The sequence below is a fragment of the Encephalitozoon cuniculi genome, chromosome IX (assembly GCF_000091225.2).
Source record: "Encephalitozoon cuniculi GB-M1 chromosome IX, complete sequence".
NCBI lineage: Eukaryota > Fungi > Microsporidia > Unikaryonidae > Encephalitozoon > Encephalitozoon cuniculi.
In genome coordinates this window covers 133391-157308 of record NC_003238.2, presented here as the reverse complement: position 1 = coordinate 157308, position 23918 = coordinate 133391, and the positions used below count along the sequence as shown (strand labels likewise).

The following is a 23918-nucleotide window of genomic DNA, read 5'->3' as shown; positions in this document are numbered from 1 at the left end:
ATGATTCTGTGCTGTAAGTGTGGAATACCGATTGAGCCTCGGCTGATGAACATGTGCGACAGGTGTCTGGTCACCGAGGTTACAATATCCTCGAAGGTGAAGCGGAATCTTGCTGTGGAGCGCTGCAGAGGCTGCGAGCGGTATCTCCATCCTCCAAAGAGCTGGATGGAGTTTTCGTGGGGATCGAAGGAATTTCTGCTATTCTTGATTAGGCGGAACAAGACGCTTAATGGGCTCTGCATTGTCGACTCGAACTTTGTCTACACGGAGCCCAACTCAAAGAGGATTGTGGTGGCACTTGTGGTTCGGGAGTGCGGGGTGGAGCAGCCTCTGGAGATGAGGTATGTCATCAGAAACATGCAGTGTCCTGACTGTGCAAAGGTGGAGGCGAAGCAGTTTTGGAACAGCCTAGTCCAGGTGCGCCACAGGGCTGGGCACAGGAGGATGTTTATATATCTGGAGCATCTTGTACTGAAGAACAATGTGTACGGAGACACCAGCAATATAAAGCAGAGAAAGGAGGGATTGGACTTCTACTACATCGAGAGGAATGCAGCGGTGAGGATGGTGAGTTTCTTACAAAGTGTTCTGCCGGTCAGGGTCAAGGTGTCTGAGAGACTGATAAGTAAAGATGTTCATACCAGCAAGTGCAACTACAAGTTCAGCCACTCTGTTGAGATTGCACCATTGTGCAAGGACGACCTGGTTGTTGTTGGAAAGGATGTTAGGCGGAGTCTTGGGATTGGGAGCTTGGCCATCGTCCAGAAGATAGCCACGGGGATTGTTCTTCTTGATGCACGTCTTATGAAGAGTGTTAAGATTACAGGCTCTTTCTACTGGAATAACCAGGATGGACTCAAGGTGCTGATGAGCTCAAAGGATTTCACGAAGTACACTGTTGTGATGAAGTGCTGCAGAAGAAGAGCAGGGGGTGCCATGGATGGATACGATTTGACAGTGACGTCGGATGGGAGCGAGTTTTCTGAAGCCCGGTTCCATCTTGGGAATGTCGAGGAGGACGACGAGATACTGGGATATGATCTCCGGCATCTGAACTTGGCTGTTGAGTGTGAGGACAAGCCCGAGGTGGTTCTGGTGCGTAGAATGCCTAGGGACGACATTGTGTGGAAGATAGATGTGGCCAGTGAGAGCAGCATGGAGTACAGACTGTTTGTGGAGGATGTTGAGAACGATAGAGAGATGGTTTCGGGGCTCTGTACTATCAGGGAGAAAGAAGGGATTGATAAGGAGATGGAGACATTTAAGGTCAGCTGATGGCATGAAACCATCACTGAGTGTTTCATTAGGGATTGATCATGGAAATATAATGTTTACCTAGGGTGACCCAAATGAAGGGAGGAGAGTTGGAAAAGGCTTTGGACAGAAGCGAGAATCTGATGGTCTCCAAGGACGGATGTCCCTTCTGCAAGGATGCCAGCGAAATCCTCAAGAGCTGGAAGATTGAGTTTGCCTGCATCAAGAATACGGAGAACGAAAGGCTTTCGAAGGAGATAGAAAGGGAGTATGGGTTCTCCACATTTCCGAAGATCTTTCTCAAGAGGAAGTTTGTTGGGGGAGCAAGTGACTTGAAGGAGTATGTGAAGAAGAAAGAGTTCCTCGATGCCTTTGGATCTGGGAGGGAATAAAACTTTTCTGCGCCGCTTTCTTTTCTGTAGCCTTTGAGGTAAAAAAGAAAAATCAGATGACCCTGAATGGAGAAGCTGAGATTTGAGGAAACGCCTACTAGCCCTAAAGACATAAGGTCTGGAAACTACATAAAGATTGAGGTTAACGGGCAGATGAAGTCTGCGCAGGTTCTGGAAACATCTTCTGTGAAGAATGGGAAGCATGGGGCAGCTAAGACGACTATTTCGTCGAAGATTCTTAGCACTGGATCGAACCACAAGGGAATATACACTGCGAATGACTCTATTATTGTGTGCAGGCCTGAGAAGGTCCAGCTCAAGCTGATTGACATCAGTGGAACAAGCATAACGTTTACCGACAGCAGCGGATCGTTTGATTCTGTTGATGTTGCAGGAAGGATGAGCTCTGAGGATGTCAATAAGATTGTGCAGACTGTTGAGGGGTCTAATAGCGAGAGCTTTGATCTTTCGCTAAGGGTGCTGCCTGACTTCTACAAGCTCGAGTCTGTCAGGCCATCGTCGGGCGCGGGAGGCACAGCTGCAGGGGGATGAGGTCCAGTGCAGGACTGTCTTTTGTTGGTATCCTCTTGAGGATTTTCAATAAACATCTTCTGAAATACACGTCTGTCTCCAGTGATTTATCTTTTTCCCCATATCCCTGTGAATGAATCAAGTCAGCGAACTTCGGAGGTTTGAGACGCCGATCGACTACCAGGCGGATAAGGACAGGCTGAGTAAATTTTTGCTTTTCCACGAGGAGGACGGTGAGCTTACCTATGCGAACCGGCTGAGGGAGGCTGGAGGCAGTGTTGAGATTGACATGGAGGATATAGCAGTCTATGATGAGACTGGGCTTGTTGGCAGGATCGAGGGAAATGCAATGTCTTACATAAACCTGCTCTATACGGTGGTGGATGAGATTCTTCTTGAGGGCGGGGACGTTCCCATGGGCGAGGAGCCGGAGGACATCTTTTTCTACCACAGGGTGTCAAGGCTCAAGGAAAGGTTTCCAGAGAAGAGCGCCCTGGAGGTGTTTCCTTCGTTTCTGCTGAGGAGATACTCATTGGTGCTGAAGCCAAGGAGAAACTCACGGGTGTATTCTGTGCGAGGACTGAAATCGATGCACATTGGGTCGCTGGTTCGGGTAAGCGGGGTTGTTACAAAGGTTAGCCAGGTGAAGCCGAGCATCAGGGTTGCAACGTATGTCTGTGAGGGCTGTGGGGCAGAGACATACCAGGAAGTGGACGGGGATGTATTTGACCTTCTGGAGGAGTGTGGAAGCGAAAAGTGTAGGATCAGGAATGTCCGAGGAACTCTGGTCCTTGTGACTCGGGGATCGAAATTCATCAAGCACCAGACGGTCTACATGCAGGAGCTGACTGGGGACATTCCGCGTGGATGCATTCCGAGGACATTGGTTGCTGAGTGCTATTCCTCGATGGCAGAGAAGTGCAGGCCTGGAGACGTGGTTGTGGTTGGAGGGGTGTTTATGCCGAAGCCTTACCATGGAATAAAGAAACTAAAGGCCGGGCTACTTGCAGACATCTACCTGCATGCAACCAACATTGAAAAGATCGGGGCTGGTGCCCCCAAGGGCAATGAAGAGGTGAAGGCATACCCTGTGGAGCAGATGGTAAGGTCTATAGCACCCGAGATTTTTGGGATGGAGGACATAAAGAAGATACTGCTTCTGATGCTTATAGGGGCGCCTGGGAGAGTTCGGGAAGACGGAATGAAGATAAGAGGGGACATAAATGTGCTTCTTGTGGGAGATCCAGGGATTGCAAAGAGCCAGCTGCTGAAGACATGTGTGAAGATAGGTAGGAGAGGGGTGTATACGACAGGGAAAGGGTCGAGTGGCGTTGGCCTTACGGCAAGTGTCTCCAAAGACCCTATTACCGGAGAGATGGTTCTTGAGGGGGGAGCGCTTGTTCTTGCTGATGGAGGGATATGCTGCATTGACGAGCTGGATAAGATGAATGAGGTGGACAGGGTCAGCATCCACGAGGTGATGGAGCAGCAGAGTGTGTCCATTAGCAAGGCAGGAATCAACACAAGCCTGAATGCAAGGTGCTGTGTCCTTGGTGCAGCTAATCCCGTGAAGGGGAAGTACGACACAAGACAGAGTATCGAGCATAACATCGGGCTTCCGTGTGCCCTTCTTTCCAGGTTTGATGTTGTTGCCATCCTAAGAGATGAGCCGAACCTGGAGAAGGACGAAAGCCTGGCTAACCACATTACCTCGATCCATCTACATGAGGAGCCTGAATCGATTCCCTACGACAAGATCAGATTGATTATCGATGAAGCAAAGAGGATAAATCCTGTTCTTCCATCCCATCTCTCGGGCAAGCTGACGGATGCGTATGTGAAGGCCAGGAAGGAGAGCCCCTATGTAACGCCCAGATACCTTCTATCGCTCATAAGGCTAAGTCTTGCACACTGCAGACTCCGGCTTTCCACAGACGTGAATGAAGATGATGTCAACGAGGCGCTGAGGCTTATGGAAGTGACAAGGATTCCTGTTCCGAGGAAGAGGAGAGAAGAGGTGTCCAGCAAAAGAGCAATATATAATCTCATTCTTTCTCTTGCTGGGGAGGAAGGGGGCAGAAGATGTGTCAAGCTAGCGCACCTATGGGAAGCAACCAAGGACAAATACAGCGTCAGCGAGGTTGAAGACGTTATCTCCGACTTTGCTTCATGTGGAATCTGGATCAGAAATAACGAAGAGCTAGTTATTTTTAATTAAAGAGGACGATGAAAGGAAGTGGCTTTTAATAGAAGTATCCGAGGATTTTCCCACCGACGTTCTCTGTTAGGCACTCCTTGTGGTCGAGGATGCCCTTCGATGTATTGAACAGAACATGCCCAAACTGCCTGGCAGGCAGGAGCCTTGTTCTGAAGTCTTCAATTCCGTCTCTCTTGACTATGTAGTTGGGGGAAATAGCTCCGCATCTGTTGAGTCTGCCATTCAGGTCAATTATGCTCTTTCCACTCCTCTTGTCGTGTATGTACGAAAACCCCGAGATGTACCCATGCCTCAGCATTTGGAGAAGAAACATGCGCATCTCCTCTGTCGAAAACCTCAGGAGGAGCTGTCTCTTCCCTGCCCTACTGGCATTATTGATAGCCTTGCACATGTTGGCCAATGCTGCACTCATTTCGAAGGGTAAAATTTTCTCCCGATAATTGTTGCCATCCCATTCTCGTCAGGGTTGAGCCCAGAAATCTGTGAATAATCCAGGTGTACCACTACCCATGATCTCTCTTCTCTTCATCGTTGCACTGGCCATTCTTATTAGAGCTACAGTGTATCTCCTGGCAGCAAGGAAATCGAGGGTAATCAAGTTTGTCGGCCCGCGGGGAACAGGAAAGACAAGAACACTCAATGCACTGATGGGAATCAGTGCCAAGACGGTCCCGACTCTCGAGAGCTACAGGGTTGTGCACAAGGGCATAACCATCCACGACGTAATTCAGAAGGATGGAGACCTGCTCGAGAGATACGGAATCGACGATCCATCTGCAATCTACTTCTTCTTTCTGAGGAGCGTGGACGATTTGGACGGATTTCCAGAAGCAAAGGGATTTGACATAAAATTTGTCTGCTGCAGAGAGTGTGACAGCAGAAAGGCCGCAGAAAGAAACATCATCGTGCTAGACAAGAACTTGGCGGAAATAGAAAACCACTTTCCGTAGGAATAAACAAATCTCGGATAGGTTCACAATCTTTTACTTCCCATGTCGAGGATGTCCCAGAACATTCCATAGAACTGCAGCCTTGAGTTGACACCCTCAGATATCCTTAGGTTTGCCAGCCCAATCACCTTAAGCAACTCGTAGCTTTCCATGTTCTTTGCAGCCCTGAAAAACGAGTTTATGAGGTCGAGAGGATCAAATTTCTCCTCCCAGATCTCGTCAAACATCTCCAGGGCCTCCTCTACTTCCCTTTTCAGGAGCCTCTGGAGAACCTTTTCGATCCGCTTTGGAGATGGAAGGCCTATTATCTTGATGATATAGTCCTGGTCTACTGTGCCAGGAGAGTTGATGCACGCTTGAAGGATGTTCAGCGACTGTCTCATGTCCCCATCGCTAAGCTCGACAACAAGATCAAGAGCCTCGGCGGTTATCCTGATGCCTTCGCCTTCGCTGATTTCCTTTAGTCTTTTGAGGATCACGGACTGCTCTATCCTGTCAAACCTTAGTATTGCACATCTGCTCTGGATAGGCTCAAATATCTTTGTAAACACATTACAGATCAGAATAAACCTGCACTCCGAGCTGTGTATCTCCATCACCCTTCGCATTGCCTGCTGGGCTGTAGTGGTCATCGAGTCGGCCTCGTCCAGGATTATGATCTTGAACTCACAGTCCTTGACTCTTCTCTGTGCAAAGCTTTTAATGGTGGTCCTAACAGTGTCTATCCCTCTTTCGTCAGACGCATTCAGCTCCAGCAGCCCCTCCTTGTTGCCCAGGAGCCTCCTTGCAAGTATTTTTGCACAGGTTGTCTTTCCTGTCCCGGGAGGCCCCGTGAACAGCAGGTGGGGCATATCTCTGCTTTCGATCATCAAGGAAACGAGTTCCATCGTTGCTTCGTTTCCGACTATGTCCTGGATCTCGCTTGGCTGGTACTTGTTCACAAGCAGATCCATTGGGGGTGTACAATTGTCTCCTGAAGCTAGTTTCTGGAAGCCACGGATGTGTTGCAGATTGGAGGCAGGTATTACATTTAAAACAGGTGTGGTATGTGCCAGTGTTCAGAGGCCCATCGTGCTTGTGAAACTGCGTGTTTCGATGTCTTTGTGATAAATCTGCATCAGATGCACCCGATAGAATGCTGGTCTTCTTCTTGGGCCTGACATTTGCAAAGAACGCTTGCGTCTCTGGGTCTGCAGAATGTGTTGCAAACACCCTGCGAGTCTGTGGAATAAAGAACCAGTGGATATATGTTGACTGTCCCGCTGGAACAGAGTGTGCAGTCAAGGGCAACGAGATAGCCTGTGTTCCCCGCAGCAACAAAGGGAAGACAGGTTCGCGTGACGAGACAAGGCCAGGAAGGAAGGATGAGCCTTCTACTCCACAGGATCCTGGCGAAGAACAGGGATCTGAAGATAATGCGGCTGAAAGCGATAAGGATGATAGAAAGGAAGATGATGACAGGAATGATGATGACAGGAATGATGGTGACAGGCACGATGAAAAGAGAAGAAAGAGAAGCCGTCCAGAAAAAGAGAGTAGTGTAATGGCAGAGAAGATAAAGCCAAAGGTTGGGAAAAGTGGCATCGACAGGAGCAAACAGCATGGTTCAAAAGAGAAGGATGAGGAGAAGGACGCAGGGAAAGGCCGAAGGAAGGAAGTCAAGACAGTGACAAAAACCATCAGCACCTCGAAAAGGGAGAGCGGCACAACAGTTACTGTAACAAGAACGATTGTACAGAGGCAACCTCCGACGGAGATAAAGTTGGAGTACACGTCAAGTGATATTGAGCCAAAGGTCAAGCCTATAGGCTCATCATCGTCTGGGCAAGTACAAGCCTCACAGAGTCCAGGTAAGGGAGCCTCGGGATCTAACCAGTCTGTTTCTCCCTCTGCCCCGGGCGGGATGGGAGAAAGCAGTCCATCTGGAAAGGCCTCCTCCGGTCCAGGATCTCCATCATCTGGTGCTGCACCTAGCTCGAATGCATCACCAGGAAGCGGCTCTTCCTCACCCTCTTCCTCTCTGACCACCAATAAGCCGGCCACCATGCCATCATCTTCAAGCAGCCCGTCGGGATCACCATCACAGGGAAAGTCCCAGGGATCTGGAGTAGGCTCTGGAAAGAGTGAGCAGAAGCCTCAGCGGACGTCCTCTCCCCCATCCGGAGGAAGTAACCCCAGCGTCCAGCAGGGAGGAGGTACTAATGAGAAGGCAGGAGGCGCCGGTACGGGTGGATCTAGCTCTCCACCGGCAACACAACCTGGAAAGGATTCTGGAACCTCGGAAGGCAATAAGCCATCTGGAGGAACCTCGGGAGGAGCAAAAAAGGGATCTTCTGGAGGTGGAGTGAACATCTCCTCCGATCAGCTGACCCAGGCAATGACAAAGTTAGGCTTTTCCCCAAAGCCGGAGTACATCGAAGCAATCGTCTCCAGAGTAAACGAAAAGTTCAGCGACTTGAACGAGGCAACGATGTTTATAGCCCAATGCGCCCACGAGTCTGGAGGATATCAGTACATCGAAGAGGTAGCATGTGCAGGGGGAACAGGATGTGCCGGCCAGTATGGAACAGGAGCGCCTGGAAAGTCCTACCACGGGCGTGGGTTCATACAGCTGTCGTGGCCTGACAACTACAAGGCTGCAGGAGAAGCCCTGGGTCTAGGAGAGGAGCTCTACAACAACCCAGAGAAGGTTTCTGAGGATCCAAACCTCGGGGCTGATGTATCGATATTCTACTGGGAGTCGAGGGTTGCAAATGCCCCTGGGGTCAAGGAGAATCACTTCGGAGCCACCACAAAGGCAATCAACGGGGCGCTAGAGTGCACGGGCTCCAATACTGACAAGAGCAAGAAAAGATATGAGATATACATGGCTCTTGTTGAGGCATTTGGTGTCAACAATCCTGCAGATGAAAGTGGGTGCTACAGTTAGTGAGAAGGTATATCAAATCCAAAACTCGTGCGGATATCAAATCTCGATTTAAAAGATTAAACAGTTTTTCTTGCATTCTCTCAATGGCACAGGGACCTTACCGCTTACATCATAGATGTGGCTCTCTGGGTTTATGCCTAGAAGCTCTAGACCATGGATGGTGTCGTCTATAGAGAGGCCTGACTCTGCAGATATGCTGCATATAGACATCTCCTCCCCACCCATCTTTCGGAGTGTCTTCAGCACCATGTTTCTCCAGTACCGCTTGTAGACAGCCCGGCCTTCCTTGCTCAAAGGTTTCTCTGGAGTCCCTGGGCCTAGAATATAGCTCAGGTCTATCATCAGCGAGCCATATCCTCTGGACCTGTGAGGAGGTAGTACAAGAAGACAAGACAGATTGTGCTTCTCACTTTCTTTTTCCTTGCTGAAGAACCCGGCAACCCTTCCCCCAATGAGCAAGACATAGAAAAGATATCCATCGACATCGAGATGCAGGGTTTTTCTGTGTATGAAGGCCCTACCGATGGTGCAGATCCTCCTGCACAGAACACTCTCACACCCTCCATCAATCTCAATCACGGATATGCCTTCGTCCTTGTCTGTGTATACATGTCTTCCTGGTATACCTTGGGAGCACTCTTTTCTGTGACGGCCGAGCGACGTGGAATCCCAATACTGGTGCAGGCATCGATCACAGATGTAGACCACGTTCTTGTCAGAAAACAGCCAAACCCTATTACGGAAGCCCAGCAGCTCGTCCCCAAACACAGCCTGGGTCACCTCTACATTTCTCTTCACAAACTCCATCTGGGGAGTAGCGTCTGTAGCTTTGTGGTCCTTCTCCATGGCTCTGCGGTATTCCATGAACTCAGGATCGTTTCCCAGCAGATCCATCTCCTCGCTGTCGAAGTCCATGGGACACGGCAGGGTGACAACATAAACAAACGATGTGGAGTCCTTTCCATGGACGAATACATTGCAAGAAGAGCAGAGGCCTTGAAGGCTGCAAAGAACATCGTCATGAAGTCCCCTGACCCGGAGGAGGGGCTGGTTCGGAAGATTCTCATCCACCAGGAACTCCTCTCAAACAGAGACATTGCTCTGAACAAGGACTTCTATTCAATTTTGAACAGTAAGGTCAGTGCCAAGCCTGAGATGGTTGATCTGATCAACAAGAAGGAGCAGGTGGAGTGTGTTCGGGTGGAGAAGAGACTCATTTGTCCAATCAGCCAGAAGGAGGTGGTTGATCCGTATGTTGGAGAGTGCGGACATGTGCTGGAGAAGAAGGAGGCCATGAAATACATAAGGAATAGCACAAGGCCTGTCTGCCCGCAGATTGGATGCAACAAGAGGTTGACGAAGAAGAGGAGGTAGGGCGCCATGGAGCGATGATTCTTTCATGAGTCTGGGCTTTACTAAAGTGCCGGAGGACCGATACCCAGAAGAGATGAGGAGAAAGGTGTATAAGGAGAGGACGCAGCCAAAGGACCGCAGGAAGTATGGGAAGCTCGAGAAGAAGAAAGACCTAGTGAAGAGGCTTGCAAAGATCAACAAGCAGAAGGACGAGATCAGAAAGGCGAAGGAGGAAATAAGACACAAGAGCGGGCAGGAATACTTCTTTGGATACCATTCCGTAAAGAAGGATGGATCTAGCATCTACAGGGTCGACGAGCCTACTATTGAGGAGCTTGCAAAGATGAAGATCTACATTGACAATGAAATCCAGAGGTGCAGGAAGAAGTTGGAAAGATATGCTCCCATGCCGTGTGGGACACACATCAAGTTCGAGGAGGACAGCTTGGAGAAGAATGAGGCAGACATGCGCTTTGGACAAAAAGAGGAGATACGAGAGGAGTTTGAGAGGTACATGGAGGAGCTGATTGTAAAGAGAAGAGAGGTCCTAGAAAGGATGAACGAGCTAGAAGACTCAGTGTAGCCTCATATGCACAAGAATTTATTTCCTGGGCGAAGGTATTAAAAGTTCCCCCGTTTTTCTCTATTCAACAACATCCATGGCTGACTCCAGGATCTCCTTGCAGATGGGATGGCCGTTGGAACGACAGAAGTCAAGGATTGTGGAGTTTATGGATGAAGGGTAGTTCTTGTGCATCACATGGAGCAGTCTGAGATGCTTCAGGGAGATCTGACGGCTTAGCTCTTCACAGAAATACTTCTGAACAGCATCCACGGATATCTTTTTCTTCTTCTCCAGTATGTATCTCAGGAGGATTGGCGCGTTCCCATCTCTCTTCTTCACCACGACGTCTATCATGTCGTCCACATGGTTCAAAGAAACCTTCTTCAATGCGCTTCCGAGGACCTCTGCCTCTTTCCTCGACAGATCTGTCCTCAGGATGTTGTATATCCTGTTGGTCTTAACAAGCTTGCACAGCTCATGCCACTCCCTCGGGGGCAGCTTTCGACTTACTGCAAGGACATCTCTGTATGGTTGGATGTCAGAGGGCCTGTCCATGCACTTGAGCGTGTGGATTATCCTGTCTGGAAGAGACATTTGGGGCATGCATTTTAGGAAGCGAAAAATTTATCCCTACTAAGGATGGAGGAGCAGCAGGAATTCTTTGGAGAGGTTACTCATGTGCTTGGAAGGACCGGGGGGTCTGGACTGCTGACCCAGGTGAAGATGGAGCTGATGCATAACAAGAGGACCATTCAGAGAGCGGTCAAGGGTCCCGTTGCTGTGGGAGATATTATTGAGATATTAGAATGCGAGCGCGAGCATCGAAGGACAAGGTAGAAAAGGTATCCAATAAAGATGATTTAATGTTCTTTGATTGTGTTTGGCTGTTTTTGCCGACGGTGGATGAAAGGTGCTGTTAGTGCAGACCCTGGGATGTGCCATGGAGACGGGATCCAAGGATGGAGTGGAGAGAGCGAGCACTTGAACTATGGGGAGATTGAAAGGAGGCGCAAGGAAAAGGTCGACAAGTTAGCATACAGGCTTTTGGCAGAGAGGGAAAAGGCAAACAAGAGTATCGAGGAGGAGCTCCAAAGACTCTTTGATGAGGAGAGGAGCTTGGTGGAAGACGTTTCTACCGACGTGTTGTTTGAAGAGGCTCAAGGCCATGGGTCTGCTGCCTTGGGCGATCCTGGGCCGAGCACAGACATACAGAACGAGACCACAGAGACACAGACGCCGTGCCTTACAAACATACCTTTCTCCGATGAGCTTGTTTCAAGATTCATTCTGAGTAGAGCGTATGTATCCATAGAGGAGAATATTGGCAGGGAGAAACTAGTCATGCCAAAGATTGTGCAGACCCAAACCAAGATCCAGATCAACAAGAGGCTGACCCAGGTTAGTGGAAGGACGGGACAGGTGAAGAAGATATTCAATGTTCTCGAGGAATACTCCCATTCGTATGTGTTCATAGAGACATTTGTGCTGAAGATAATTGAGCAGGGAAGGCTACAGGTAAGCTCGTGCCCCGGGTCTTACAGAGAATTTGCAGAGCTTTTCTGCAGGTTCTACTCCCCGGAGCTAATGGAGTACTTCCGGGTTATTCTTTTTACCAAGGATGCCTCTGCAAGCACAATCAAGGGGATCTATGGGATCTACTTTGGAGTGCTCGAAATCCAGGAGAACTCTGACGAAGCATGGTTTTTCATTGCATCTGTGCTGAACTCAAGGCAGAATGAGCTGTCGTGCTATGTTGTAGAGTGCTTTTTTTCCATACTCGGGGACCTGCTGTTCAGGGTGTGCCGGACTCCCTTCTTCAAGCTTGTGGAATATGTCAAGAAGTACTACTTCGCAGAGATGAGTAACGAGCCGTGTAGGATAAGGCTCTCCTCGATATTTGCAAGGTATGGGATGTGATATGGACTCGGAGTCTTGGCACTGGTAGACAGAGGCCTTTGATTTAGCCTAATTTTGATGCCCCGATGAAACTTGTGACTGATGGAGTCTGGTCTCTGTCCAGAATGCACTTGAGGATACTGAGAACTGCAGAGGAATGCATGAGGTCCCACGCGATTGTTCCCTTCGATGTACTGAAAAGCAGATCTCGAATAAAAGGAAATTTCATGGAACATGCAATAGACCTATGCAAGCTCAAGTTTCTCTCCTATGTGGAGAACGGGTACAAGCTAACGTATTCTGGACATGACTGCCTTGCAATCAATACGTTAAGGCAGCGTGGGCTTGAGGCGATGGGGGAAAAGGTGGGTGTTGGAAAGGAGTCCGATATCTATCTAGGTGTGTATGGCGGCAGAGAGTCCATACTGAAGTTCCATAGGCTTGGGAGAATCAGCTTCAGAAATGTTCGGAGGAACAGGAGATATGGCGGAGAGGGGACAGACTGGCTTGAATTGTCGAGAATATCTTGCCAAAGAGAAGTCATGTATCTCGAGAAGTTCAAGGACATGGATGTTCCCGCAGTCTTCGACCATGACAGACATGTTGTTGTGCAGGAGTTTCTCGACTATCTCCCCCTGTACAAGACAAGAGTATCAAATGTAAGGACGATTTGCTACCTTATGATAGGATTTATTAAGGACCTGTGGAAGAGGGGGTATGTGCACGGAGATTTCAATGAGTTCAATGTTCTGGTGAAGGACGACATAAAGGTCATAGACTTTCCCCAGTGCATCCAGAGCAGTGACGAGAGAGCGGTTTACTATCTCAGGAGGGACCTCGAGTGTGTTCTGGCCTATTTCAGGAAGAAGTATGGATATGAGCCTGAGGACGGGTGTTCCAGGTTTATGGATGAGCTTGGGGTTGGGGACAGGTCTCATGGACCGCATAAGCCGGGTGTTGAAGACCTGTCTGCCTGCTCGACTGCTGAGAGTGGTGTTCAGAAGGAGATGGAGCTGCTGGGATTAAGAGTAGACGATGTTTCTGCCTTGGATGGCCGGAGTGCTTGAGAACTATTTATTTCCAAAGATATTTCTCAGTCTGTCTAGTAGAAGAGTTGCTCTGGAGATGTCGTTTTTGTATTCCTAAAGTTAGATAGATGCACTTACCTGTAGAACTTCATTGTATCTGTCGAGGATCTCTTCTAGGGATTTCTGTGAGTTATGCATTGCCAGGGTAGACAATGGTGATTTCAGGAAATAAAAAATTTGCCCTCGAAATGAGCAGTGACCAAGTTCTGGAAAGGTTTATGAAGAATGGGCTTATGAATGCAGAGCTGAAGGAGTTTTTTGAGAAGGCTCTTGTGAACGAGGGCTTCAGCACCATGGAGCTCCGGATGCAGGAGACGCCCATAAAGATCATCCTGAAGGTTGCGAAGCCACATGAGGCGATAGGAGAGAAGAAGTTCCGTCTGAGGCAGTTCCAGCACCTGGCAGCTCAGAGGCTTGAGGTTCCTGACGAGAGTGTCGAGATAGTTGTTGAGAAGGTGCATGAGAAGGGGCTTTGCGCACTTATCCAGGCGAACTTCATTAGGGAGAAGATTCTAGGGGGAGTCCAGTATAGGAGAGCCGTGAACATGGCCCTGAAGACGGCGAGGCATGCAAAGGCCCAGGGATGCCAGATCATAGTCAGTGGAAAGCTGAAGGGGCAGCGTGCAAAGTCTGTGAAGTTCCAGGACGGAGTGTTGATCCACAGTGGAGATGCAGTTAAGGATTATATTAATACGGGGTATGCCACCGTTGAGACCAAACAAGGGGTGATTGGTATTCAGGTTCGAATAATGCTACCATACGACCCGGAGGGAGTGCTCGGCCCAAACTATCCACTCCCTGACAGGATCACCATTCTCGAGCCCAGTGAGATCCAGTAGTTATTAAAGCTAAGTTCAAACCATTTATTCCTTTAAGGGCTTTTCCATACCAGAGACGAGGGCTATCCGTCTTCGTGGAGAAGGTAGTGGTATATGTCTCTTACGTCTGTGTCCTTCTCTGCATCGATCCAGACAAATCCATTGAGCCCCAATGCAATTCGGAACCTGTACTTCTTCCCCACGATGGACAGTGTGTCGCTTAGATAGAGAAGACGCACTTTCCAGGGGCTTAGTGGAAGCACAGCGCCCTTCAGCTTTCCAAAGCCCTCCCCAACACACGTAAGCAGTGGCTCTGTGCCCATCCTCACAATCTTGCATAGCAGGTGGTCTCCCTTACTTACTTCCGGTTTGTTTCTTTTTGTGGCATTGGTGAAGCTAAGGGAGGGAAGCGCTCCTACAGTTCCCCCCAGATCCACCTTGTGCATGTCCTGAGAAGTGAGCACAACTTTTCCTATCACAATGTCATCAATGCACGGCTGGTATCTATTGGTCTTTGACACCACAAACAGATGGTTTGACACCCTACATAACGATCCCACAACGGATGCCCTGTTTCCATGAATGCCAAGAGATCTTGAGCCACCAGAGGGCACCTCGTCTCCAGGAAGCACATTTCTTATCTTACTTAACATTGCGAGGAGAGAAAAATCGAGGAATTATTGCTGGGCTCGGAGACCCATAAATGAATCCAAGGCCAAAAAAACCCACGTCGAGGTACTCCTTTGAGCCGAAGATTCCTCAGACCCAGGAGGTGTTTGAAGTCGAGGAGCCCGTGGCAAAGAAGGAGTTTTCGTTTGAGGGCCAGGAGGAGCACACTCTTAAGCCAGTGGGCTCAGATGCACCGGAGCACCTGTTTGCTCTCAGAGAGCATGACGGACTCATACTCACTCTTCCTCCTAGCACGGAGCCGCCAAGAATCGTCCTCTACGAAGATGGAAGCTGTGGACTAAGGGTGGGCGACGAGGTGTATCCAATGGCAGTAAGGCCTGTTGGAGAATCCCTGGCAATCGAGCATAGAGATGCTGCATATGGCATCGGGAGCGCAAAGTTTCATCTGACCCCGCAAATCCAGGGGGATAAGAGAGGCAGAAGTCCATAGAATAGAATAAAACATAATGTTTAGTATCCAAATATGTTCTTGATGACTAGGTCGTAACAAATTTTCCCATCTCCGTCTGGATTCAGGATGTTCAGAAGCTCCTCGATCTCCTCGTCACTGAACCTGTTTTCTCCAGAGGAAAGAATCTGGACCAATCTCCCTGCATCAATGTACGATGTGTTATCTACGTCCAGTCTTCTGAAAGAGTTCTGCAGCTCCTCTCGTGTTATTTCTCTTTCCCTGATTCTTTCGCAGACATCCACCAGTTGGCCAAAATCAAGCGTCTCCCCAGGAATCGAGGACAGAAGCTCTCCAATGTAGCTCTCAGATATGATGTATCCTGCAAACCTCAGTACATCCACCAATCTGTCTGTGGGGATCCTTTCAGTGGTTGACTCTGCAAATAGTTGGTAAACCTTCTGAAGGCGTTTTGTTTCTTCCATCTCAATGGGGTATATTCTTGCTCCATTCTTGGGCTAGGCCTGCAGCAGGAAGAACATAGCGTTGCCTAACACTCCATGGTGGAAGTGTGGGGTCTGGGACATCCCAGCGAGAGGGCCACCATTTGTTTTCTGCATCGGATGGAAATGCTCATTTCCAGGATCCATGATTAATCGATCTGCCAAATTACCCAAACAAATCTTACACCACAAAGATTGAATGAAGAGTCTCAGAATCGCAATGGTGTCCGACTTCTTCTATCTGCTGAAAGGAGGCGTGGAAACCCACATAAAGTATTTGAGCGAAGAGTTGATTGCAATGGGCCACAAGGTCATAATCATCACACATAGGGCAGGCAACCTGGTTGGTTGTAGGATGGTGGGGAACATCAAGGTCTACTTCCTTGACATTCCTGTTCTCTGTAGGAACACGACATTTCCGAGTCTGTACTCGAACTTCCCGCTGTTCAAGGAGATCTTCGACAACGAGGAGATTGAGATTGTCCACGGCCACCAGACAATGTCGAACATGTGCATCGAAGGCCTGTTCCATGCAAGGACGCTGAATCTCAAGACGGTAATTACGGACCACTCGATATTCGAAGTGGGTCCTTTTGAGAACATTGTTGTCAATGCCCTGTGCCGCCTTGCGCTGAAGAATATAGACAGGTGCATCTGCGTGTCCTACACATCCAAGGAAAACACCCACATTAGAACGATGATTCCCCTCGAAAGGATCCACGTCATCCCAAATGCAATAGTCTCTGACATCTTCCGCCCCAGTGAGAAAAAGCATTCCGGCGGAAAGGTTGTTGTGGTTGTATCAAGGCTTGTGTTTAGGAAGGGAATTGATCTGCTTATTGGGGCGATCCCACTGATCTGTAAGGGCGATCGAAGTGTCCGGATCGTTATAGTGGGTGATGGGCCTATGAGGGATGGAATTGAGCAGGTCCTGGATGAGAATGAATTGTATGACAGAGTAGAGATAATACACGAGGTTGATCACGAGAGGGTTGGAGAGATAATGAGAAGGGGTGATGTCTTTCTCAACACGTCCCTGACCGAGACCTTCTGCATAACCATAGTTGAGGCGGCATCGTGTGGCCTCCATGTTGTTAGCACCAATGTCGGCGGGATACACGAGATCCTACCGCCGGACATGATAACATTCAGCAGAATCACGCCTGAAGATATTGCGAGGAAGGTGCTGGAGGTCCTAGGGAAGAGCGGCCACAACCCGCAGGACTACAACAAAAGGCTTAAGAATGTATATAGCTGGGAGAGAGTGGCAAGGATGACAGAGAAGGTGTACATGGAGATTGAGAAGACCTCTCTCAGCTACAGAGACAGGAGAAAGCTGTACCAGGGCGTCACAGGCTTTCTGTCAAGGTTCATGATAACGATAGAGTATCTGTTCCTTTTTGTTCTCAGCCTAAGAAATGTATAGAAATAACAGTATTCAATCCATTGGACACTTTATTGAAAACTAAAATCTGCAGGAAGCTCCTTGATCGTGGTGTTGTAGAACCTCTCGATCGCCTTCAGGTTTTTCAGCTCATGCTCATAGACAATGTTTATGGCTATTCCCTTTCTCCCATATCTTCCGGATCGTCCTATCCTGTGGATATAGGTGCTCTTTCTCTCGAAGGATGGAACATCCAGGCAGAACACCACAGAGAGATTCTGGATGTCGATTCCCCTTGAAAGCAGTCCAGAGGAGATCAGGCATCTGCCAGTCCCTCCTCGAAACCTATTCAGCGTCCTCTCCCTCTCCGCCTGTGTTAGTTCTGCAGATATAAGCTCACACTCCCACTCGTGCCTGATCAGCCAGTCATACACTATCCTGGCATCCTCCTTGCTGTTGATAAACACAATCGATTGCCCCAGGCGTTGCTTGCGGAAGATGTCATACAGCGTCACAAGCTTTGGAAGCAGATAGTCCTCTCTTCCCTTCCGGAATGGAGGCTCCTTCCTCAGATCAATGAAGTACTGTCTTATTCCCTTCAGGGTCTGGTCGTTGTATCTCAGGTCAATTATCACAGGGTTGATAAGAATCTCCTCACTGACACGGAGCTCCTCCTCGTCGTATGTTGCAGAGAACATTGCTATCTGCACCTCGTCCTTGTTTGTGATCCTTCGGAATATAGACTTCACCTGCTCCTGGAATCCGGCCTTCAGCATCTCGTCTGCCTCATCAATCACAAATAACTTAATGTTGTCCATGCTCAATTCATTTATATTGATCATGTGCTCAACCCTCCCGGGCGTCCCAACAACAATGTGCGGCTTCTTTTCAAGTGCAACCTTGTCTGCTGCAATCGGGCTTCCTCCAGAAAGAAGGGCGACCCTTGCCCCCATAAAACATCCAAGATCCTCAAACCTCGCTGCATTCTGTGCTGCAATCTCCCTGGTCGATGCAAGAACAAGAATCTGTGTCACGTCCTGGCTCATATCGCATATCTGAAGCGCCGCAACCGCAAATGCCCCAGTCTTCCCAGTACCACTCTGTGCCTGCGCTCTTATGTCTCTCCCGTCTATTATCGGCTGGATCGCCGCCTTCTGAATAAAGGAAGGCGTCTCAAATCCTATGCTGTAGATCCCCTTCAGTAGATCCTCCTTCAGCCCGTAGTCCTCCCATGTGTCAAACATCCTGATCTGAGATGAGTCGCTCCGGAGATCCTCAAACTCCCTGATCTCCGTACCACTGCTCCTCGTATCCACAAAGTCTTCTGCTTGTTCTGTTACTTGTTTCATGGGGGTAAATTTTTCTCTCAATAATTCCTTTTCTCCGCTGGTTCCAAACAGCCGGCCACAGAAAAACCCTCTATATCCCTACAAATCGGGGCACCCTTCAAATGACCCAGTCTCTCCATGATAGGAGATCGAAGGTTCTTAAAAGGCTCGAGTTCACACTTGAAAACACACACTCCATCATCTGTGATGTAAACAATAGACTGGAAAGAATGATCAGCAGCTCCAGGGTTCTCGAAAGAGTTGCAGACACCTATGAAATCTGGTCCAGGAAAAATGCCTCATGAGATCGAGCCACACGCCCAATAAACACTTGCTCCTAGCCTTCTCATCTAACCTGAAACACCCTGGGCTCAAAACGGGCCTGGGAGGTGTAAACATGGCCACGACACTGGCTTCTGGATATGTAACATTGCTCAAGACATCCATAGGCAGCGGCATCCTCTCATTCCCATACCTGTTCAAGACCTACGGAATTCTCACTGGCATCGCCCTAACAGTCATCTCGGGGTTTTTCTCTGTGCTAGGCCTCATCCTCTATGCAATCTGCAGCCAGGAGCTTGGAAGAACAGCTACACTCTCGAGGCTTGCCACAGAAAGCATGCCATACACAAGGATGATAGTCGACTTCTCTGTCTTTCTCAAGTGCTTTGGTGTCGCCCTCTCATACCTCATAATCACAAGGCAGCTCCTGCCGGTCCTGATAGAAACAATCTTCGGAGTATCAATGCTGTCAGACCCCAACATCTCTCTCCTGGCATTCATATCATGCATAGGGCCCTTCACCTACTTCAACAGACTTGACAGGCTGAAGTACACGTCGTTGTGCGGGGTTGTTGCAATAGTCGTGGTCGTCGTGGCAACACTCTACAGGTATGAGCACACCCCAGTCACCACGACAAGCGGCATAGAGTATCTCGTTCCACTGTCATACGCGTGGATGGGAGGGTTCGGAAAGTTTGTGTTCTCATTCACCTGCCACCAGAATATATTTGCAATCCACTCAGAAATGGAGGACAACTCCCTCCCGAGAATGAAGAGGCTTATATACATGGTCGCCTCCTCTGCCGCCGTGATATACATCTCATTTGGCGTCCTGAACTACCTTCTCTATGGAGAGGCCGTCAAAGACAACGTCCTTGAGAACTATCCAAACGACATCCTGGCATCGGTCGTCAGAGGGCTCTACATAGTGGTCATGGGCGTCTCGTACCCGCTCCAGGTAAACCCCTGCAGGAGCCATCTCATAAACATCATCTCTCCCTCTCAGAAGCCAGGAGAAAAGTTCCTGAGGTTTGTGGTCACAACAGCCATCATCATATCCACATGCCTTCTTGCGGTCTCGGGAATGGGCCTTGGAATCATATACTCAGTCATAGGTGCAACAGCCTCCACATTCATGTGCTTGATATTCCCGGCTCTCTTCTACTTCAACGCAAACATCACCAAGCCAAGAGGACTGGTCATTCTGTCTTACGTAGGATTCCTGTTTGGGGTCTTTGTCTTTTCTGCATCTGTCTTCAGCATCATTCTGCACAACATCTAGATTGCCGCCTGTGCGGATTGCAAAGATTTATGCCTCTTTTGTTTTTATCCAGAAATGGATTTGAAAGAAATAGAGAGATACTTCAGCAAGAGAAGACAATACTTGAGCAGGGAAGAGTACAGGACAGTCGTCGGCGTACTGAGGAAGCTTGAACGTGCAGAGAAGACCTCTAATAGATGTCTTGCCGAGGAGATGAAGAACAAAGGAAACGAGGAGTACAATAACGGAGACTTCCAGTCAGCTGTGGACTCATACACACAGGCCATTCTCTATGATCCAACAAACGCCGTGTATCTGTCGAACAGGGCTGCTGCATACTCAAAGCTCGGGATGACCGAAAGCGCAATCGAGGACTGCGAGAGCGGGCTGAAGATCGACGACAGGTTTGTGAAGCTGTACATAAGACTTGGGACGTTGTATCTTGACAGAGACAGGAACAAGGCACAGGAGATCTTCAGGAGGGGTCTGGAGGTTGATCCGGAGAACAAAACGATGAAAAAACATCTCGACCTTCTTAGCAAAGAGGCACCTGAAGGTATTCCAGAGGCCGCCCAAAGCTCTTCTCTGGAAGACATGGTCAAGAGCATTGGAATGGGGGGCTTCAAGGACAGCAAGATCGATTTCAACTCGCTCTTCAACAACAAGAGCATCAAGGACGTCCTGGACACAGTCATCAAAGACAAGTCTCCTGATGACCTGATGGACATGGTCAAGAACATGATCGGGGCAATGGGACCCCAGGATACCGGAAAATAAAGCTTCTCCAGTACCATCGGTCTTTAGGACAGCAGCAAACATTAGGTAAAAATGTGGTTCCAAAACTATGAGAAGCACAGGGGCGCCCTCAACTCTCAAGGAACCTCCATGTCCCATGTGTGTAACGAACGGATGGAATGACCAGCCTTCTGACTAAACATGGGAGGCAAAAGCCAGGGGCTACCAGAAATCCCAAATTAAACAAGGCATTTAATGGAGAACCACCGTCCAGAGTCTTGGAAACCTGCATTCCTCTTACACTAGCTCCGTAGAACTAGGGGAATCGCAGAACAAGTACCAACCAGCAAATCCCGTCATCGTCATCAGAACTCCTATTGGTACAACACTATTGTTTTCTTTAAAATCGTCTCAATCCCTTGGAACATGAAGTATTGCTTCGGTAAGTGCTTCGAGGAATCAAGGGGCCTCGTAAAGACTGGGCTTGTTGACTGGGTCTTTGGCAGAGATGCAGACGAAAAGGCAGGCAACATGTGCCATCTTCTCTGCCTCAAATTCACAAACAGCGGAAACATAAAGAGAAATGGAAGATGGGGGTTCCAGCCGATCCTGGGAATGACTGAGTTCTTCTCTGCACTCTTCTCGTTCATGAACCTTATAACAAACATCATCTGCTTCCACAGGATGCTCAAGAAGCACCTGAGAGTGACAAGGCTGGGAAGGCTCTACTACATCCAGTACTACATATGCAATCTAGCATTCATCTCCAGCACCCTCTTCCACATCCACGAAAACACCTTCACAAGAAACTGCGATTACTTCCTTGCATTCTTAACAATCCTTTTCGGCTTCTACATGGCACTCGTCAGAGTCATCCTAATAGTAAGTCCCTCAATAGAAAAGGCCACAAGAGGCCCATTACAGGCGATCTTCATCCTCTTCTATGCATACCATATCCACAGAATGTCAAACATAGAGTTCGATTATGTATACAACAAGATATCCTGTGCCATCATCGTCACGCTCACCCTGCTGTCACACCTGGTAACATTCCTCAAGTATAGAAAGCTGGCTCACACCAAGCACATCCTGTTCTTCACATTCTTCTTCTTCCTTGCAGGTGCAATAGAGATCCAGGACGTCCCTCCATATGCCTATCTTGTGGACTCCCACGCCATCTGGCACCTGATCTCCTGCATCTCAACGCCATTCTACCTTCTCTTCTGGAGTGGAGATGTGTATATGCACTGACATTTATACAATAAACATATACCGGTATGCCACACTCTTTCGTATGCTGTCCAAAACTATCAGTGGCTGGTCTAGTATCCTGTTCATTCACTTCTTCCTCCCACCTCCTTACACCCCATTGGCTACCAGATACGTTCTCACATATCATATCTGCGATGCAGATAATCTATTAGTCTGCCACCACGACTCTTATTGTGCAATTAGTTGTATATGAAAAAAGAACTAATATGTATATGGATATATGGGAACCCTATTGATGGAACAAATTAGGCGTATTAGAGCCATACTTGCAGGAATTAACTTCAATGCGGATTTCAAGGAGCATGCGGTGAGTTCCTATAATGATGCCATTGTTATATGGTCCTCCGGGTTCAGTTTCTACAGGAAAATACTCAACAGTATTCGTGATGACTTGGAGAGAAGGGGGGATTCCAGAGGTACTTCTGCTACCGATGCAGCTAAAGGGGCGCTGGAGGCCTTATCAGACTTTATAGGGAACCAGGCTTTTTGTCAGAATGCATCACATGATAAAGATTGCTGTTTTAATGATTACTTCATAACCTTTTCCAACTACTTCCAAAGAATTGATGACATGAAAGAAAACTTTCTAAGACTATTCGACACATTTAAGAATGCACTTAGGGCATTACTGCCATATGTTAGTGAAGACTTGAAGATTCGAAAGACAACATCATCTGAGGAGGTGTCCTTAAAAACAGTCCTCCTAGATCTTCTAGACATGGAAAGTGTGTATGGCTCCATGTTCTATGGTACGAGTGGTGACAGGGGGCTATCCACTTTCCTTCGGCATCTGAATGATATCCTAGGCCTTCATGTTTTTGGAAGATATTTTGGTTATGATGTTGACGATGCTTCTCTCGGATGTTTAGGGGAAGTTGGACGAGAACTGGATGCTTTGGAAAAGGAGATTAACATACGCATGCTTTCTGAGGCCCAAAGAGCACGGGTGCAAGGGGCTCTTCGTGATGTCAGGGAGTCCATTGGATCCCTTATCCAGAAGCTACAGGCCCTTAGAGCAGCATATGACCAGGCCGTTGTTGATATTAAGAAAAATGGGGCATCATTTGCCCCCAAGTTCAATGAACTAGATCAAATGCTAGGTGAGGCCAGCAGTGGCCTGGATGACCTAAGGCAGAAGATCGATGAGCTTGAGAAGGCCCTCCCTCCTCCTTTGCGACTCCACGGGCGCCTGTGCCTTGTGTTTGCAGCCGTTCTGGTGGTCCAGTGCATCCTCTGGTATCTTGAGGAGGAGGACAGTGCAACTCGGAGGGCGTGGAACACGGGGGTGTACTCGCTGGCCGTGGCAGGGACCATTGTATACCAGGTGTGGAGGCTGGCAACGAGGTACCGTGACGACGGGGTGATTGGGATGCTGAGGGAGGAGTGGACTGCAGTTGGGTGCATTGTGCCGATGGCAGCCGGGCTTCTCCACGGGGGCGTGGTCAGGAGCAGTGTGTACAGCATGACGGTGGCAGGCATTGGGGCCGTTATGATGGCTGTGCAGGGCGGTGTGCTGTGTGGGATGTCGCTGATGCAGGTGTGTGTGGTTGTGTGTGGGAACCTGGTTCTCGGGGCTCTGTGTGTTGGCGGAGACGGGGAGTGGAGCCTGTATCTGTGTGTTGCGGCTGTTGTGTTTGCATCTGTTCTGCTTCTCGTGTTGAATGTTGGCGGGGGTGGAGAGAAGAGTGTTGGCGAGGGCATTGAGAGTATGGTGTTTGTGATGAGCATGCTTGTGTGTGTGTGTGTGTCGTATGTGTGTGGACGGGACTACGACATGGTGTATGGGGGGGGGGGGGTGCCAGAAAAGTACCTTCGGGCTGGATGAGGTCTACATAGTGGATGAATGGAATAAAGACGGTATGATTATCTTTGAGTTATCATTTCTTTCTCTGAGGCATAGATAGAGTATCGCCTTTGGACACAGCAACAGGCTGGTGTTGGATAAGCAAGCCTCTATCCACCCATGACATCTCTCTTTGTGGATTCCCCATCCCTGACATCTTTCCAATGGCAATCCTCATACCGCCGAGTATGGAAGAGGCGGATCCTTTATCTCTTGGTGCAGATCCGCGCCCGGGGAT

At 48.8% G+C, this 23918-nt stretch overlaps 26 protein-coding genes across 26 annotated transcripts, besides 2 other annotated features; 19 read left to right on the top strand and 7 right to left on the bottom strand.

The window, feature by feature from the left end:
• On the top strand, nt 1-1275 carry ECU09_1380 (uncharacterized protein; the record flags this gene model as incomplete). The annotated part of the gene is made up of 1 exon (NM_001415451.1): nt 1-1275. One exon carries the CDS (start codon nt 1-3, stop codon nt 1273-1275), a length of 1275 nt encoding a protein of 424 aa, NP_001402391.1.
• A 74-nt stretch (nt 1276-1349) lies between these two features.
• On the top strand, nt 1350-1646 carry ECU09_1375 (uncharacterized protein; the record flags this gene model as incomplete). The annotated part of the gene is made up of 1 exon (NM_001415450.1): nt 1350-1646. One exon carries the CDS (start codon nt 1350-1352, stop codon nt 1644-1646), a length of 297 nt encoding a protein of 98 aa, NP_001402390.1.
• A 66-nt stretch (nt 1647-1712) lies between these two features.
• Nucleotides 1713-2198, top strand: ECU09_1370 (uncharacterized protein; the record flags this gene model as incomplete). Its single annotated transcript, NM_001415449.1, has 1 exon — nt 1713-2198. One exon carries the CDS (start codon nt 1713-1715, stop codon nt 2196-2198), a length of 486 nt encoding a protein of 161 aa, NP_001402389.1.
• Nucleotides 2199-2310: 112 nt separating this feature from the next.
• ECU09_1360 (uncharacterized protein) lies at nt 2311-4395 on the top strand (the record flags this gene model as incomplete). Its single annotated transcript, NM_001415448.1, has 1 exon — nt 2311-4395. One exon carries the CDS (start codon nt 2311-2313, stop codon nt 4393-4395), a length of 2085 nt encoding a protein of 694 aa, NP_001402388.1.
• Nucleotides 4396-4420: 25 nt separating this feature from the next.
• Nucleotides 4421-4807, bottom strand: ECU09_1350 (uncharacterized protein; the record flags this gene model as incomplete). Its single annotated transcript, NM_001415447.1, has 1 exon — nt 4421-4807. One exon carries the CDS (start codon nt 4805-4807, stop codon nt 4421-4423), a length of 387 nt encoding a protein of 128 aa, NP_001402387.1.
• Nucleotides 4808-4904: 97 nt separating this feature from the next.
• Nucleotides 4905-5345, top strand: ECU09_1340 (uncharacterized protein; the record flags this gene model as incomplete). Its single annotated transcript, NM_001415446.1, has 1 exon — nt 4905-5345. One exon carries the CDS (start codon nt 4905-4907, stop codon nt 5343-5345), a length of 441 nt encoding a protein of 146 aa, NP_001402386.1.
• A 23-nt stretch (nt 5346-5368) lies between these two features.
• Nucleotides 5369-6298, bottom strand: ECU09_1330 (uncharacterized protein; the record flags this gene model as incomplete). Its single annotated transcript, NM_001415445.1, has 1 exon — nt 5369-6298. The coding sequence occupies one exon, from the start codon at nt 6296-6298 to the stop codon at nt 5369-5371; it is 930 nt and encodes a 309-aa protein (NP_001402385.1).
• A 182-nt stretch (nt 6299-6480) lies between these two features.
• ECU09_1320 (endochitinase) lies at nt 6481-8274 on the top strand (the record flags this gene model as incomplete). The annotated part of the gene is made up of 1 exon (NM_001415444.1): nt 6481-8274. One exon carries the CDS (start codon nt 6481-6483, stop codon nt 8272-8274), a length of 1794 nt encoding a protein of 597 aa, NP_001402384.1.
• A 48-nt stretch (nt 8275-8322) lies between these two features.
• ECU09_1310 (uncharacterized protein) lies at nt 8323-9189 on the bottom strand (the record flags this gene model as incomplete). Its single annotated transcript, NM_001415443.1, has 1 exon — nt 8323-9189. One exon carries the CDS (start codon nt 9187-9189, stop codon nt 8323-8325), a length of 867 nt encoding a protein of 288 aa, NP_001402383.1.
• A 48-nt stretch (nt 9190-9237) lies between these two features.
• On the top strand, nt 9238-9648 carry ECU09_1300 (uncharacterized protein; the record flags this gene model as incomplete). The annotated part of the gene is made up of 1 exon (NM_001415442.1): nt 9238-9648. One exon carries the CDS (start codon nt 9238-9240, stop codon nt 9646-9648), a length of 411 nt encoding a protein of 136 aa, NP_001402382.1.
• Nucleotides 9649-9721: 73 nt separating this feature from the next.
• On the top strand, nt 9722-10210 carry ECU09_1290 (uncharacterized protein; the record flags this gene model as incomplete). Its single annotated transcript, NM_001415441.1, has 1 exon — nt 9722-10210. One exon carries the CDS (start codon nt 9722-9724, stop codon nt 10208-10210), a length of 489 nt encoding a protein of 162 aa, NP_001402381.1.
• Nucleotides 10211-10270: 60 nt separating this feature from the next.
• ECU09_1280 (uncharacterized protein) lies at nt 10271-10786 on the bottom strand (the record flags this gene model as incomplete). The annotated part of the gene is made up of 1 exon (NM_001415440.1): nt 10271-10786. One exon carries the CDS (start codon nt 10784-10786, stop codon nt 10271-10273), a length of 516 nt encoding a protein of 171 aa, NP_001402380.1.
• Nucleotides 10787-10831: 45 nt separating this feature from the next.
• ECU09_1275 (40S RIBOSOMAL PROTEIN S28) lies at nt 10832-11029 on the top strand (the record flags this gene model as incomplete). The annotated part of the gene is made up of 1 exon (NM_001415439.1): nt 10832-11029. One exon carries the CDS (start codon nt 10832-10834, stop codon nt 11027-11029), a length of 198 nt encoding a protein of 65 aa, NP_001402379.1.
• Nucleotides 11030-11125: 96 nt separating this feature from the next.
• Nucleotides 11126-12109, top strand: ECU09_1270 (uncharacterized protein; the record flags this gene model as incomplete). The annotated part of the gene is made up of 1 exon (NM_001415438.1): nt 11126-12109. One exon carries the CDS (start codon nt 11126-11128, stop codon nt 12107-12109), a length of 984 nt encoding a protein of 327 aa, NP_001402378.1.
• Nucleotides 12110-12174: 65 nt separating this feature from the next.
• On the top strand, nt 12175-13155 carry ECU09_1260 (uncharacterized protein; the record flags this gene model as incomplete). The annotated part of the gene is made up of 1 exon (NM_001415437.1): nt 12175-13155. One exon carries the CDS (start codon nt 12175-12177, stop codon nt 13153-13155), a length of 981 nt encoding a protein of 326 aa, NP_001402377.1.
• An 81-nt stretch (nt 13156-13236) lies between these two features.
• Nucleotides 13237-13314: a sequence feature (Short protein (ECU09_1255, SKD10704.1) was converted to a misc_feature.).
• A 50-nt stretch (nt 13315-13364) lies between these two features.
• On the top strand, nt 13365-14015 carry ECU09_1250 (ribosomal 40S subunit protein S3; the record flags this gene model as incomplete). Its single annotated transcript, NM_001415436.1, has 1 exon — nt 13365-14015. The coding sequence occupies one exon, from the start codon at nt 13365-13367 to the stop codon at nt 14013-14015; it is 651 nt and encodes a 216-aa protein (NP_001402376.1).
• A 62-nt stretch (nt 14016-14077) lies between these two features.
• On the bottom strand, nt 14078-14647 carry ECU09_1240 (uncharacterized protein; the record flags this gene model as incomplete). The annotated part of the gene is made up of 1 exon (NM_001415435.1): nt 14078-14647. One exon carries the CDS (start codon nt 14645-14647, stop codon nt 14078-14080), a length of 570 nt encoding a protein of 189 aa, NP_001402375.1.
• A 50-nt stretch (nt 14648-14697) lies between these two features.
• ECU09_1230 (uncharacterized protein) lies at nt 14698-15114 on the top strand (the record flags this gene model as incomplete). Its single annotated transcript, NM_001415434.1, has 1 exon — nt 14698-15114. One exon carries the CDS (start codon nt 14698-14700, stop codon nt 15112-15114), a length of 417 nt encoding a protein of 138 aa, NP_001402374.1.
• Nucleotides 15115-15134: 20 nt separating this feature from the next.
• Nucleotides 15135-15557, bottom strand: ECU09_1220 (calmodulin; the record flags this gene model as incomplete). Its single annotated transcript, NM_001415433.1, has 1 exon — nt 15135-15557. One exon carries the CDS (start codon nt 15555-15557, stop codon nt 15135-15137), a length of 423 nt encoding a protein of 140 aa, NP_001402373.1.
• Nucleotides 15558-15774: 217 nt separating this feature from the next.
• Nucleotides 15775-17001, top strand: ECU09_1210 (uncharacterized protein; the record flags this gene model as incomplete). The annotated part of the gene is made up of 1 exon (NM_001415432.1): nt 15775-17001. The coding sequence occupies one exon, from the start codon at nt 15775-15777 to the stop codon at nt 16999-17001; it is 1227 nt and encodes a 408-aa protein (NP_001402372.1).
• A 29-nt stretch (nt 17002-17030) lies between these two features.
• Nucleotides 17031-18308, bottom strand: ECU09_1200 (ATP-dependent RNA helicase; the record flags this gene model as incomplete). Its single annotated transcript, NM_001415431.1, has 1 exon — nt 17031-18308. One exon carries the CDS (start codon nt 18306-18308, stop codon nt 17031-17033), a length of 1278 nt encoding a protein of 425 aa, NP_001402371.1.
• A 101-nt stretch (nt 18309-18409) lies between these two features.
• ECU09_1195 (uncharacterized protein) lies at nt 18410-18592 on the top strand (the record flags this gene model as incomplete). The annotated part of the gene is made up of 1 exon (NM_001415430.1): nt 18410-18592. The coding sequence occupies one exon, from the start codon at nt 18410-18412 to the stop codon at nt 18590-18592; it is 183 nt and encodes a 60-aa protein (NP_001402536.1).
• A 92-nt stretch (nt 18593-18684) lies between these two features.
• ECU09_1190 (amino acid permease) lies at nt 18685-19851 on the top strand (the record flags this gene model as incomplete). The annotated part of the gene is made up of 1 exon (NM_001415429.1): nt 18685-19851. One exon carries the CDS (start codon nt 18685-18687, stop codon nt 19849-19851), a length of 1167 nt encoding a protein of 388 aa, NP_001402370.1.
• A 54-nt stretch (nt 19852-19905) lies between these two features.
• Nucleotides 19906-20607, top strand: ECU09_1180 (uncharacterized protein; the record flags this gene model as incomplete). Its single annotated transcript, NM_001415428.1, has 1 exon — nt 19906-20607. One exon carries the CDS (start codon nt 19906-19908, stop codon nt 20605-20607), a length of 702 nt encoding a protein of 233 aa, NP_001402369.1.
• Nucleotides 20608-20659: 52 nt separating this feature from the next.
• Nucleotides 20660-20782: a sequence feature.
• A 209-nt stretch (nt 20783-20991) lies between these two features.
• ECU09_1170 (Per1p-like protein) lies at nt 20992-21816 on the top strand (the record flags this gene model as incomplete). Its single annotated transcript, NM_001415427.1, has 1 exon — nt 20992-21816. One exon carries the CDS (start codon nt 20992-20994, stop codon nt 21814-21816), a length of 825 nt encoding a protein of 274 aa, NP_001402368.1.
• Nucleotides 21817-22072: 256 nt separating this feature from the next.
• On the top strand, nt 22073-23662 carry ECU09_1160 (uncharacterized protein; the record flags this gene model as incomplete). The annotated part of the gene is made up of 1 exon (NM_001415426.1): nt 22073-23662. The coding sequence occupies one exon, from the start codon at nt 22073-22075 to the stop codon at nt 23660-23662; it is 1590 nt and encodes a 529-aa protein (NP_001402367.1).
• Nucleotides 23663-23918: the final 256 nt, after the last annotated feature.